A 14,062-nucleotide genomic window follows, 5' to 3' on the forward strand; every position below is an offset into this window, starting at 1 on the left:
TCTCTTCTTATGAAAGTTATTTTGAAGTCACGTTAAGGAAAAATGCTGCAGAGAAGTAATAATGACAAACTTAAGGTGATTTGTCTCCGTGTTAGCCAACTTCATGCCCAATCATTTGACAGCAAAAGGACCAACTGAGCGCACTGCTACAATGGGAAAGGTTTCCTTTCTGAATCTTCTCCTGACCGTGATGAGGATTTGCTTGACAAGCAGCCACGCTCCCGACCCAAGGGCTGACGGAATGACACGGTTTGCTGTGGATCTCTACCGAGTTCTTTGCTTATCCCAGAGAAGTGAGAACATTCTCTACTCCCCACTCGGAGCTGCATCCACTCTGGGAATGGTACATCTGGGGGCCAAGGGGAAAGCGCAAAATGAGATAAGTCGGCTTTTGGACCTGAAAAACGATGCCCGTAAGTACCTGTGGTCTACACTTTCTAAGCCTGGCATACCTCCAATAACTGTTATTTGCCTCCTCCCTGTTTTTTTTAAATGTGTTTATATGTTTTTATTGAATTATTTTATACATGGTTTTAAACGCTGTTTTGAGGTTCAAATGTTTATTGTACTTAGGGTCACTGCCCTGGGGGTCCTAGGGTTGCCAGGTGGTCCCCCTTGTCCACTAGCGGGGGGTGGGAAAGTAGGATTGCCAGCTCCAGGTTGGGAAACAGAGATTTGGGGTACAATTGCACAGAGTCTACCCTCCAAAGCATCCATTTTCACTGATCTCTGCAGTCTGGAGATCAGTTGTAATTCCAGGGGATCCCCAGGTTCCACCTGGAGGCTGGCATCCCTCTATCATCAAGGGGAAACGTGGCAATAAAATGTTTTAAATCAATCAAACAAGCAAACAAAGTAATAATAGTTACCTAGCCCAGAGGTCTCCAACCTTGTTGCACTTGGAAGCACATTTGGAATTGTGAGAAGAGGGAGTCGGTGCCATCACAAAATGCTGCCATGGGAAAGTGGTTGGGACCAATAGCAAAACACTACTGGTCCTTTCTGCACTTGGATCTCATATGTGGTTTTATCAGAGTTCAACTCGCGACACAATACCTTGCATTTATCCCTGGTTATAACAACATCCGTCGATCCCGGGACAAGTGTGGGGCAAAACTGGGGTGACCTCAATGTAATGTGGAAACAAAAAATACCCTGAGATAATTACAGGGGTGAACTTGAGTGTAGTGTAGAGTGTAATTTCGGGGACAGGGCTAAACCAGGATTTAAGGTCTAGTGCAGAAAGGACCACTGTGAGATTCCAAGCCAAGCACATTCCCAGGATGAAGCTGCGATAAAAAAATAACATCCTCTGGGCTGTTCTGAAGAACCTCCTACTCCAGTGAAGTAGGGAAAAAGCCAAGATTGGTTCTTTGCTTTGGGGGAGAAGCAAGTGGGAGCCAGGAAACACATTGGTTGACACTGATGGTAGCATATTGGGGAAAGACTGATCTAGCCAGTTATTTGGGTGAGCAATTACAAAAGCTGTATAATACAGGCTGTGAGCAACCGTAACTGTACAGTATGGTTTAGAACTTTCTGAAACACTATCATTCTGAACTCTTGTTACTTTGGGATTTACTTATTCCACATCCCGTGTGTTTTGTGAAAGTCTGCTCAGCTACTGCTGAATGCAGATTTTTAAAGGAAGTTGGTTTTGATATTTTTTTCTTGCTGTGAATGCCTTGCAGTGCAAAGAAGACAAAGCTGTTAGCGCTTGTCTGTTGGCAACATGATATTTTGATTTTTGTATCTTGTGCGCCAGTGTGTATATGTGTGCGTGTGTATATATAAAGGCTGCCTTTTACACAGCTAAAAGAGAAGGCTATTGAAGGCTGCTTTTCAACCGCAGTTGACATAATTATGCACCGTTCCAATGCAATCTGGGCAAAATGCAATCTACTGCTCAAAGTGAATGTACAAGGAACATATCTGACAGCGTGCCATGTGTTTTTTGTGCTTATATAATACAGGCACAAACACAGAGACACACACAGAGAGCTATTTTTTTAATCCCTTGTCTTGAAACGAGAGCGAGAAAGATGAGAGTTTTCTCGCAGCACATTTTTCAGACCCTTCACAAATGATGTACATCCATCCGTTCGAGCAGATGATTGCCTGCCATTATGGTTCAATTTTCCTTTTAGAGGGAAGACGTTCTCTTTCCTAATGCATTTTCCAAATTCCATCAAATGCCTTGCTGTCGGTCACGTGCAAGATGAAAGTTCTTTGGAACATCTGTCGGGTACATGCATTTGCCGCATTCGGTGGACATTCACAGTCTTATGCCTTAATTGATTCCCTAGCACTGTGCTGGAAAAATGTAGCACCCAATGATATAAGAAAGCAATAAGATGAGCTTGGGGCATGAGAGAAAAAGAGGTCAGTCTCAAAGACATCCGTTTGTTACCCTGGGGGCAACTATTTCTAATAAGGTCATATTTTGAATGCCACAGAGGTTGCTTGGCCAGCATCAATGGTGCCACCTGTCGACTGGTTTCCTGCACAAGGCAGCTACAACCAAGGTGCTCTTTGTGTCTCTCCTTCTGGAACAAGCCAATGATTAAGCAGATCCCTCCACTTCTTAGATACCTCAGCTGTTGATTCCCCAATGCCTGTGCCTTGATTCACATTCAAAGAAGCAGGTAGCTGCCAATTGAATATTTCTGGGTCCTCGGGTAACGGCTTCTAGTTCAATCTAGTGCATTCCCCCAGTCTCCACTTCTGACACCATAAATTTTTTCTGTGTTCACAGGAATGGCTTACAAACATGTTGATATGAACAGCAGCTAATGTGTCTTGCGCAACAGTCTCTAAGCCTTTCCCCCTAAAACAAACAGTCATGTGATCTTAGGGCATATTCACAAATCACCCATTTCTTAATACTGTAAAATAGAAGTAAAGGTTTCTAAATTGCAGATTCTGTCACTACAGTCAAAGCTTCAATTGATGCTATTAACAGGGACTTCTCTTCTATGACTGAGTACCATGCGCTGTAGGTAGCCTCTGCCAGAGAGCTCCCTCCCTCTCCCACTAAACTTTCCATCTGTGCTAGATTGATGGTTTCCAGTGGGCTCTCATGCAAACAAAAGTGTTAGTGGGAAAGGAAGTGTTCTGAACACCAGAGATACTGCATGCAGAACTCTTTCAAAGGATCCAAGCCAGTATGTATGTGTGCTTTAAAGAGCGTTTGTCTGAAAGTGCTGCCACACTAGACCTTTTCTCCATCACTGAACTATAGAATTCAGGAAATTATTGCCAATGCTCCCTCTAAGCTGTGGAGTCATGTGAGCAAAAAATCTACTTTGTGAGCTACTGGCATTAAAGTTGTGAGTGAGCAATTTGGCTACTGCATAAATTAGTTTGCTCTGGGGCCATTTTTCCTGAGAGAAGACAAAAATGCTCTTTGTGGGGCTACCTTTGAAAATGGTCCAGAAACTTCAGCTTGTCTCCAAGGCAGTAGCTCAGTGCTGAAAGATTTGTTACTGGGCACAATTCAAAGTGCCCATTCTTACCTTTAAGTTGGGTTGCCCACCTCTAGGCGGTAGACAAAACAAGAGGGAAACACAGGTTGCCAATTATCAAAAACAACTGAACACTGCGAATGCAATTAACAAGTCTTATATATCCATGCCTTTAAATAATATGAACTTAGGCAATGCCCCTGCAGTCAAGGTGCTATTGAATCCATTTCCCATGTTCTTTTAAATTGTCTATTTTATACCAAGATTTGAGGAAAATTTCCGCACACCCTTCTTTTTACATGGCGTGGTCTTCCTGAGAATATGAAGGTCCAGTTGCTACTCTCTGGGCAAAATGCTTCTATAACTTTTACTGTTGCTTGTTTTCTTCAATCTGTAATTCGAACCTGGGAAACTATTAATTGATCAGTTCTTTTTTTGTTGGCTGTTCGACAGCCGTACCTTTGATGTATTCCTAAATTTTAATATTATCTTATCTCTTACATGCCAATAAAGGTTGTCTGTCTGCCTTTAAATAAATATTTTGACATACCAAACGAGTGTATAGTCTTAATATATATTCGAAAAAGATGATGGAAACATGTTTATATGCCTAGGATACATGTCGCTGCATAACTTCCAGTTGTTGATCTGTTATATAAATTTGTCATATTGAGAACTTACAAACGAGTAGTGTTACATTGTAACCTTGATTTCTAGCTCATGATTGTTGCATTTTGAGAGTTTGGGAACTTTATGTGTTACATTGTAACTCAGGCTTGGAGCTTCTGACTTTGTATTAAATAACTGAATATATATTAAGACTTTGTGTTGAATCTATATTAAGACTATACACTCGTTTGGTATTTCAAAATATTTATTTAAAGGCATTGATATAAGACTTGTTAATTGCATTTGCCGTGTTCATTTGTTTCTGAAAACCTTTAGGTGGTGGCTGGAAATCTCCTGGGATTCCAACTGATTTCCAGGCAACAGAGAACCACTTACCTGGAGAAAATGGCAACTCTGGAAGGTGGACTCTATGGCATTATACCTCATTGAAGTTCCTCCTCTCCCCAAACCCCGCCTTCCTCAGGCTCCGCCCCCAGAGCGGGCAACCCTACATTTATTGCCCTAAACAGCTTGGGGCCAGAGTGGCCGAAAGGCCATGTCTTCCCATGCAATCCATCCCACCGATTAAGATCTGCCTCTCAAGCTCTGATCTCTGTGCCCTTGCCTTCAGAGGTGAGGCAGGCAGTGACTAAAACCAGGGGCTTTTCCAGAGGCACCTTTGTCTGGAACGCCCTCCCCCGTGATGCTTTCCTGGCACCTACTTCACTTTGGTTTAGCTGCCAAGCCAACATACATCTTTTCACCCAGTCTTTCAATCAGGAGTTTAATCTTACCAGCTTTTCGATGGTCTCCTTCTGCTTTACACTTAGCGTTATGCTATTTATGCCCAATAGCTTGTTTTTAATAGCTTGTTTTTAATATTTTAATTGCGAGCCACGCCAAGCAGGACTCTGAAGAGGTGGCATAAACTGAATAAATAAATATATGCTGCAAAATTAGATTGTATAGTGAGAAACTAGAAAATCATGTTACCTCCAGGCAACACCGACAAGGCACAACGAGGTGATTGCCTAGGGCATCAGAGATGGAGAGGCACCAACCAGCTAGGGTTGCCAGTCCACAGGTGGTGGCTGGAGATCCCCTGGGATTATTCCCAGAGATCAGGACACAGAGATCGGTTCGCCTGGAGAAAATGGCCACTTTGGAAGGTGGACTCTGTAGGGTTGCCAAGTACTTACTTCAATCCAGCGGGGGGCACATGCTCCCCGGCCGGAACATTTCTCCTTGTAATGCACCATGTCGTCGCCAGGAAGTGATGCTGGGCGACGCTCTGGCAATGGGGCTGAAAACTCAATGGTACCATCGAGTTTCTGGCCCCATTGCCAGAGCGTCACCCGGCGTCACTTCCTGGCGATGGCATGGTGCAGCACGTCTGTTGTCCCCGCAGGAATGATCCTGCGAAGATGTCTTTGTCCCCCACCGAATCATGGTAAGTACTTGGGAAGCCTGGGACTCTGGCATGATACCCCTCTACCGTCCCTCCTCTTCCCTCCCCAAGCCCTGCCGTCATCAGGCTTCACCCCTAAAATTTCCAGGTATTTCCCAGCCAAGAGCTGGCAACTCTACAACCAGTCCACCAGCTTGCAGCATCAGGGTCAGCCATGACAAGTGGCAGACTTGGGAGGGGGTCGCTTTGGACTTTGGGCACCAAAAACCCTAGCCTTAGCTACCTCTTCAAATGAAAATATAAAATGAAAACCCAGATGGCCTGCCAGCATAAGCTAGCTTTAACTGGCCCCTTCCCTAGTTCTTGGTGGCAAAATACAGCAGGGGCACATCAGCACAGCTAGATTTCATTTCCCATAGTAAAATCTGATAGAAAGACATATTTAGGTGTTACACTCAAAATTATTCTCTGCGGATGAAACGGTGGCCCAATCTGCACCTACCGTGTTTCCCCGAAAATAAGACACTGTCTTATATTTATTTTTTCTCAAGAAGACACACTAGGGCTTATACCACAAATGCATAGAAATCCTGCTAGGGCTTATTTTTGGGGTAGGTCTTATTTTCGGGGAAACAGGGTAGCATTGCTCTGCTGTTTTACCAAACCCATGCTGGAGCAGAAATTCCCCTCTACATTGCATGACACTTTGATTGATTGTCGGATTTTATGGCAGAGTCCAGACTGCATGCCCCTTTCACTTCAGCTGATGGCTCGGTTTTATGGTAGCCGTCTGCATAGATTTATGGCTGTTTTATGGCCATTCAGGGATGACTCTGCAGTCAGTATGGCATTGGCCCCAGGGTATTTGAATGTGGTTTTGAGTCGCATGTTTTTCTGTTCCGGCGTGGGTTTGGTAAAACAGCGGAACAAATGCTAGATGCAGATTGGGCCTGAGTGTAATACCCATGACCCACAAAGTTTCTCTCTGAACCCTCTTACTCTGCCTGGATCCAATCAAAACATAGTATGAAAAACTGTAATCACATGATTCCCCCACTCCATGGATGCCCAGAATTTTGTCCTTCCCTCCTGGTAATAGGTCCTTGATCCTTTATTAGCTTCCTAACCTTAAGATCACAGGGAATTTGCTGGGTGGGATAGGATGCCAAAGCCCCCCATTACCAATCATTTTTCCCACAGTAACCCTTTCCCCTCCACCAGCTCCTGCTGTAGGGGAAAACCATGGGGGAAGAAGTGAGGTGGGAGAATCAGCAACTAAGAGAAAATTTCACCACCATCACACATGAACACATGAATCTGCCTTATATTCAATCAGACCCTTGGTTCATCAAAGTCAGTATTGTCTACTCAGACTGTCAGCAACTCTCCAAGGTCTCAGGCAGAGGTCTTTCACACCACCTACAGGCTACAGCCAGATCCTTTAACTGGAGATATTGGGGACTGAACCTGGGACCTTCTGCATGCCAAGCAAGTGCTCTACCACTGAGCCACAGCCCCTCATAAGAACATAAGAACATAAGAGACGCCAATGTTGGATCAGGCCAAAGGCCCATCCAGTCCAACACTCTGTGTCACACAGTGGCCAGAAATACCAGTGCCATCAGGAGGTCCAGCAGTGGGGCCAGGACATTAGAAGCCCTCCCACTGTTGACCCCCCCCAAGCACCAAGAAGACAGAGCATCACTTGCCCCAGAGCCCCTAGCTATACCTTGTGGCTAATAGCCACTGATGGACCTCTGCTCCATATGCTTATCTAATTCCCTTTTGAAGCCGTCCATGCTTGTAGCACCCACCACTTCCTGTGGCAGTGAATTCCATGTGTTAATCACTCTTTGGGTGAAGAAGTACTTCCTTTTATCCGTTCTAACCCGACCGCTCTGCAGTTTCATGGAGTGCCCACGAGTTCTTGTATTGTGAGAAAGGGAGAAAAGTACCTCTTTCTTTACCTGCTCTTTCCCATGCATAATCTTATAAACCTCGATCATGTCACCCCTCAGTCGTCTTTTCTCCAAGCTAAAGAGCCCTAAGCGCTTTAACCTTTCCTCATAGGGAAAGTGTTCCAACCCTTTTATCATTCGAGTTGCCCTTTTCTGCACTTTTTCCAAAGCTATAATATCCTTTTTAAGGTGTGGTGCCCAGAACTGCACACAGTATTCCAAATGAGGTCTCACCATTGATTTATATAGGGGCATTATTATATTGGCTGATCTGTTTTCAATACCCTTCCTAATAATCCCCAGCATAGCATTGGCCTTCTTTATTGCAGTCACACACTGTCTCGACATTTTCAGTGAGTTATCCACTACAACTCCAAGATCTCTCTCTTGCTCAGTCTCTGCCAGTTCAGACCCCATCAATGTGTATTTATATTTAGGATTTTTGGCTCCAATGTGCATCACCTTGCACTTGGCCACATTGAACCCCATTTGCCATGTTGACGCCCACTCGCCCATCCTTGACAGATCCCCTTGGAGTGCCTCACAATCCTCACTGGTTTTCACCACCCTGAACAACTTTGTATCATCCGCAAATTTAGCCACTTCACTGCTTACTCCCATCTCCAAATCATTAATGAACAAGTTAAAAAGCAGTGGACCAAGTACTGATCCCTGCGGTACCCCACTGCTTACCACCCTCCACTGAGAAAATTGCCCACCTACACTCACTCTCTGTTTTCTATGAACTAGCCAGTTTTTGATCCATAAAAGGACTTGTCCTTCTATCCCATGATTTTTGAGCTTACTTAGGAGCCTTTGATGAGGAACTTTATCAAAAGCTTTCTGGAAGTCAAGGTAAATAATATCTATTGGATCCCCCTTGTCCACATGTTTGTTCACCCCCTCAAAGAACACTAACAGGTTAGTGAGACAAGATCTTCCCTTACAGAAACCGTGCTGAGTCTGCCTCAATAGGTTTTGTTCATCTATGTGCCTACTAATTCTTTCCTTAATAATGGTTTCCACCAATTTACCCGGTATCGACGTCAGACTGACTGGCCTGTAATTTCCCGGATCTCCTCTGGAACCCTTTTTAAAGATGGGAGTGACATTAGCTACCTTCCAATCCTCAGGAATGGAGGCAGATTTTAAGGAAAGATTACATATCTTTGTCAGGAGATCTACAAGTTCACATTTGAGTTCTTTCAGAACTCTCGGATGTATGCCATCTGGGCCTGGTGATTTTTCAGTTTTTAAGTTGTCTATCAGTTTTAGGACCTCCTCTCTCATCACCTCAATCTGACTCAGGTCTTCCAACACCCCTCCTGAAATCAGTGGTTCTGGAGTGGGCAAGCACTTCTCATCTTCCACAGTGAAGACGGAGGCAAAAAATGCATTTAGCTTCTCAGCCATTTCCCTATCATCCTTCAATACTCCTTTTACCCCTTGGTCGTCCAAGGGCCCCACTGCCTCCCTGGCTGGTTTCCTGTTTCTAATGTATTTGAAGAAAGTTTTATTGTTGGTTTTTACGTTTTTTGCTATATGCTCCTCATATTCCCTTTTTGCCTGCCTGACCTCAGACTTGCATTTTATTTGCCATAGCCTGTGTTCCGTTTTATCAGCCTCACTGTGACTAGCTTTCCACTGCTTAAAGGAATTCTTTTTACTTTTTACAGCCTCCATTACTCTGTTTGTTAACCATGCAGGCTTTTTCCTATACCTGTTTGTGCCTTTCCTAACCTGCGGAATATATATTTTTTGAGCTTCTAGGATCGTAGTTTTAAATAGATCCCAAGCTTCCCCAATTGTTTTGACCCTTTCTACTTTTCCTTTCAGTTTCCTCCCCACGTGTCCCCTCATATCAGAGAAATTACCCCTTTTAAAGTTAAAAATGGTTGTGTGAGTCTTTTTGGCCAATTCTCTATTTGTACAAATGATGAACTCAACAACATTATGATCACTGTTTCCAAGCGGTGCAATCACTTTTACATCTCTCACCAGGTCTTGAGTGTTACTTAGGACCAAATCAAGGATCGCCTCTCCCCTGGTAGGTTCCGTGACCATCTGCTCCATAGCACAGTCATTTAGAGTGTCTAGAAACTCAATCTCTTTTTCCCGACTAGAACACATATTGACCCAATCAATGTGTGGGTAGTTAAAATCACCTATTATTACACAGTGTTTTTGTCTAGTTGCTATCTTTAAGGCATTCATCATTTTATAATCCTCCTCTATCTTTTGATCTGGTGGGCGATAACAAACTCCCAGTGTTAAGTTTCCTTTTGGCCCCCCTATTTCAACCCATAGAACTTCCAGAAGCGAATCCAATTCACTTAGCCTCTCAATCTTTCTAGACTTTATACCCTCTCTGACATACAGAGCTACCCCACCTCCAACCCTTCCCCCCCTATCCTTCCGATATAATATATAACCGGGAATCACTGTGTCCCACTGATTTTCCTCATCCCACCAAGTTTCAGAAATACCCACAATGTCTATTTTTCCCTCCGACACCAAGCACTCCAACTCCCCGATTTTACCTCGGACACTTCTAGCATTTGTATAGAAACAGCTGTAATTTCCCTTACAAGTTAAGCCTGCATCCTTCCTCTTGCTATCTCGAGTCGTTGTCCGGCAGTCCATGTCACCAGCCATGGCCTCTGTGGACAATTTCAATCCACCTCCCTGTAGAAAAGCAACCGGTACCCCCTCACCTCTCTCAGATGAGCCAACCCGAACCAGAGACTTTTCATCTCCTGTCGGCTTTCCCCCAATATTCAGTTTAAAAGCTGCTCTGCCACCTTTTTGATTTTAAGTGCCAGCAGCCTGGTTCCTTCTCGGGACAAGTGGAGACCGTCTCGCCTGTACAGCTCCCTCTTGTTCCAAAAAGTATCCCAGTGCCTAACAAACCTGAACCCTTCCCCCCTACACCATCGTCTCATCCACGCATTGAGACTCCTGATCTCTGCCTGTCTCTCCGGCCCTGCGCGTGGAACAGGTAACACTTCTGAGAAGGCTACCTTGGAGGTCCTGGACCTAAGTTTCCTGCCCAGCAGCCTAAATTTCTCCTCCAGGACCTCACGACTGCATTTCCCCACATCGTTGGTGCCGACATGCACCACGACCACTGGCTCCTCCCCAGCACTATCTACCAGCCTATCTAAAACACGCGTAATGTCCGCTACCTTCGCACCAGGCAGGCAAGTCACCATACGGTCAGTACGCGGGTTCGCCACCCAGCTGTCTACCTGCCTAAGGATCGAATCACCCACTACCAAGAGCCCCCCTCCCACCCTGCTCAGGGATGGTTCCTTGGTGCAAAAGGAGAGCCGCTCACCAGCTGGGGAAGAGGTCCCTTCTGAGGGCACATTCCCCTTATCCTCAGCATGGTGCCCTGTTTCCCCTAGACCCTCATGCTCCCTGACAGCAGCGGGGCTGCCAGATCCAGAGTGGGACGAAGCTAACAAGTCCCCGAGAGTCTTTTCTGTGTGCCTAGCTGACTGTCTCTGCTTCTCCAGGTCAGCCACCTTGGCCTCAAGGGAGCACACACGTTCCCTGAGAACCAGGAGCTCCTTGCACCGAGGACACACCCAAGACTTCTGCCCAGTGGGCAGATAGTCATACATGTGACACTCCGTGCAAAACACTGGATAGCCCCCAACCCCCTGCTGGCATTCTGGCTTCATAATTCTTTTAAAATAAATAAATATAATCCCCCTTTTAAACCCTTGGTATTTATGTGGGTTTTGTTATCAAGTCAAATTATTTTACGGGAAAGACAAAGAGCCTAGGGCCTTGTCTTTCTGGCTCTTTTTGGGCTTCTTACAGCGCCCCTAGTCTAAGAGTCCCTAGGCTAAGAGCCACAGGCAAAGAGCCCTTTAGCTCACCCTTCGGCTCGTGCCAGAGGCTCGTGCCTCTGCCAAGGTGCTTCCTTAAATAGAGGCCTCCCCCAGCAGAGGTCAGGCAGCAGCTATTCAAATTCAAATTCACCCAGGCACTCAATCACAGGCAAAACAATGCCCCTTCCACTTCCTCTCAATTACAGGCAATCCCAGTCAAACAGTGCCCGTTCCTCTCCCACACTCAATCAGCCAGGACTCTGCAAGAACTCTAAGTGCTTCCACACACTGTTAAACACAGTTTTCCCACAAAATATCCTTAGCTGAATTCTCTCAGCTGAAAGCAAGTAAAAGAAACCCACTCACCTCTCTCACAGCTCTCTCTCCTGCTCCTGCTCAGAGCTCAGCTTGTCTCCCTAAATCATCCCGCCCCATACATTACCCGCCCTGTCCCACTCTGGAAAACATATTTTCCAGAGGTTACATGTCCGTTCCACCTTTCAAGTGGTTAGGCACAGATGAAACATCAGTGGAGCTTATTCCAAGACATTATTTAGGCAGTTTGAAAGCAAGAAATTGCAAGTAGATAAATAGGTACCACTTCAGTGGAAAGGTAACAGTGTTCTGTGTGCCTTGGTGTTTAGTCATGCCGGCCACATGACCACAGAAACATCTTCGGACAGCTCTGGCTCTTCGGCTTTGAAACAGAGATGAGCACCGCAACCATAGAGTCGGATTCGACTGGCTTTCGAGCAAGGGAACCTTTACCTTTACCTTAAGTGTGTATGTGTGTGGGGACGACAAATAAGAAAGCAAAAAAGTTGTGGATTTAAAAGGTCTGTCCTTAGCAGGAGGGCCCTCTTTATGCTCTGTACACGGAATAACTTTCAAGATAGATAGGGAGAGCTAAAACACCCTGGAGTGAATTAAAGAACTATCTCCAGCATATGTCCTCTACTGCCAGTTCTGAAGCGCATGCAGAGAAAACACATGCATTGAAAGCAAGCTTTGTGCCATCCGCGCAATGCTCAGATCAGCCTCACTCTCTTTTTTTTACATTTAACAGATCTCACTTTCTCTTTATTCAAGTCCATTTTAATCCCTGCTGGAGCTCCCAAGACCTTCTGTCAATGCAGAAATCCAATATCTTACTCTCTCTGTAGCAACAGACAATAATTTAAATGCCGTGGGTTGTAAAACAGGATGCACCTGAGCCTTGATCCAGTGCCGTCATTGCACAACAGTGCTGGGGAGGCTTGCAGCATCATTCTCCGGGGAGAAGTTCAACATTGGAACCTGTGGTGCAGATGGTCTGGGCAAGTCTAATTCTGTCAAATCTTGGAAGCTAAGCAGGGTCCACCCTGGTTAGTAGTTGGATGGGAGACCACCAGGGAAGTCAAAGGTCGCTATGCAAAGGCAGGCAATGGCAAACCACCTCTGAACATTTTTGTCTTGAAAACCCTACAGGGTCTCCATAAGTCAGCTGCCAACTTGATGGCAAAAAAGCAGATTCAGATTCCAGTCCTAATTTCCATTAGGAATGCTCGTGATGCGCTGTGGTCCAGCTTGCATCTCCCTCGTGTGTAGTGATCACAATGAACCGACATGTTCATTGGGCTCTTCGTTTGCCCCCAAACAGCTCAAACATGTCCACTTGCAAGCAAAAGATGCCCCCACAGGCTCTGTTATGTGCTGCTTTCTCACAGCATATTTTCTCCCATACCTGGGAGGGACACTTTGCTAATATCTTTGCTAATTCTTGTAGTAATTATGATTATCAGAGTAAGTGGAACCTAGCTGAACTACCAGAGTAGCCCCCTGTTTGGTTAATTAGTTTTCCTGTTTCTCAGATGAAGAATGGGAAGGCCCTCTGTGCAGATTCAATTCCCCCAGAACTCTTTAAAGCCAAGATCTCATAGTGGAAGGCAAGGGTCATTTCGTAGAAAAAGACGCGCAGGAGCTCATTATCATAACTCATTAGCATAACTTATTTGCACATGCCACACCCCCTGCCATCACCGGAAGTGTGTCAGAAGGCAACACCCACCGCTCAGGCTCCACTGGACTGTTTTGGATTGCTATTGTGTGTGTGTGGGGGGAAACGTGCAGATCTGTCCTCGCAGAGGAGGGAGAGCTTGTACCTGAATAAAACCTGGTCTTAAAGGTGCCACTGGACTGTTTTGGACTGGGTGTGGGGGGGCTCTGTAGCTTACCTGGCTGCTTCTTGCTCTGACTGAGGGCTGCTGGGAGCAGGGGGTGGGGCTTGTTGCATGTGCCGGCCCCCTGGGCTCTTTACTGCCGGAGCTCCGCTCCTGTGCGCTCCTGCAGGAAATGACTCCTGGTGGAAGGATACATTGGCAACTGTATTCAGTCAGATAAATGCGACAAAAAGTTACGCCACTCACTTGGAGGCATACTATCACAATACCAGTTTATAAGAAGGGAGACAAAGCAGACCCATCCAACTACAGGCCAATCAGCCTTTTATCAGCAGCCGGGAAGCTTTGCTGTCTGACTTTTTACTACCGACTCGTGGATTGGCTGGAGACTAATAAAACCCTGGGAAGGGAAGAGGCCAGATTTAGGCGAGGGGCCACTACAGATGATCATCTTCTGACATTTCAGTCCTCAATCAATAAATATACAACCAAGAGTCGGGGAATCCTTGCTGCTGCCATCATGAGTTTAAAGGCAGCTTTTGATACCATACCCCATGCCCAATTGGGGCACAAGCTAAAACTATTATCCATTGAGGAGGAGGAAGAGGAGGAGGAGGAGGAGGAG

At 45.6% G+C, this 14,062-nt stretch overlaps 1 protein-coding gene across 1 annotated transcript in view; it reads left to right on the forward strand.

The window, feature by feature from the left end:
- Window positions 1-241: 241 nt before the first annotated feature.
- SERPINI2 (serpin peptidase inhibitor, clade I (pancpin), member 2) overlaps window positions 242-14,062 on the forward strand; it is a 91,756-nt gene continuing 77,935 nt past the window's right edge. The window contains exon 1 of the mRNA XM_015418146.1: window positions 242-413. Coding sequence (XP_015273632.1) covers window positions 242-413 — 172 coding nt within the window. The remainder of the gene's footprint in view (window positions 414-14,062) is intronic.

The sequence above is a fragment of the Gekko japonicus genome, unplaced genomic scaffold (genome assembly GCF_001447785.1).
Source record: "Gekko japonicus isolate JY-2015 unplaced genomic scaffold, Gekko_japonicus_V1.1 scaffold1768, whole genome shotgun sequence".
In the NCBI taxonomy this organism is placed as follows: domain Eukaryota; kingdom Metazoa; phylum Chordata; class Lepidosauria; order Squamata; family Gekkonidae; genus Gekko; species Gekko japonicus.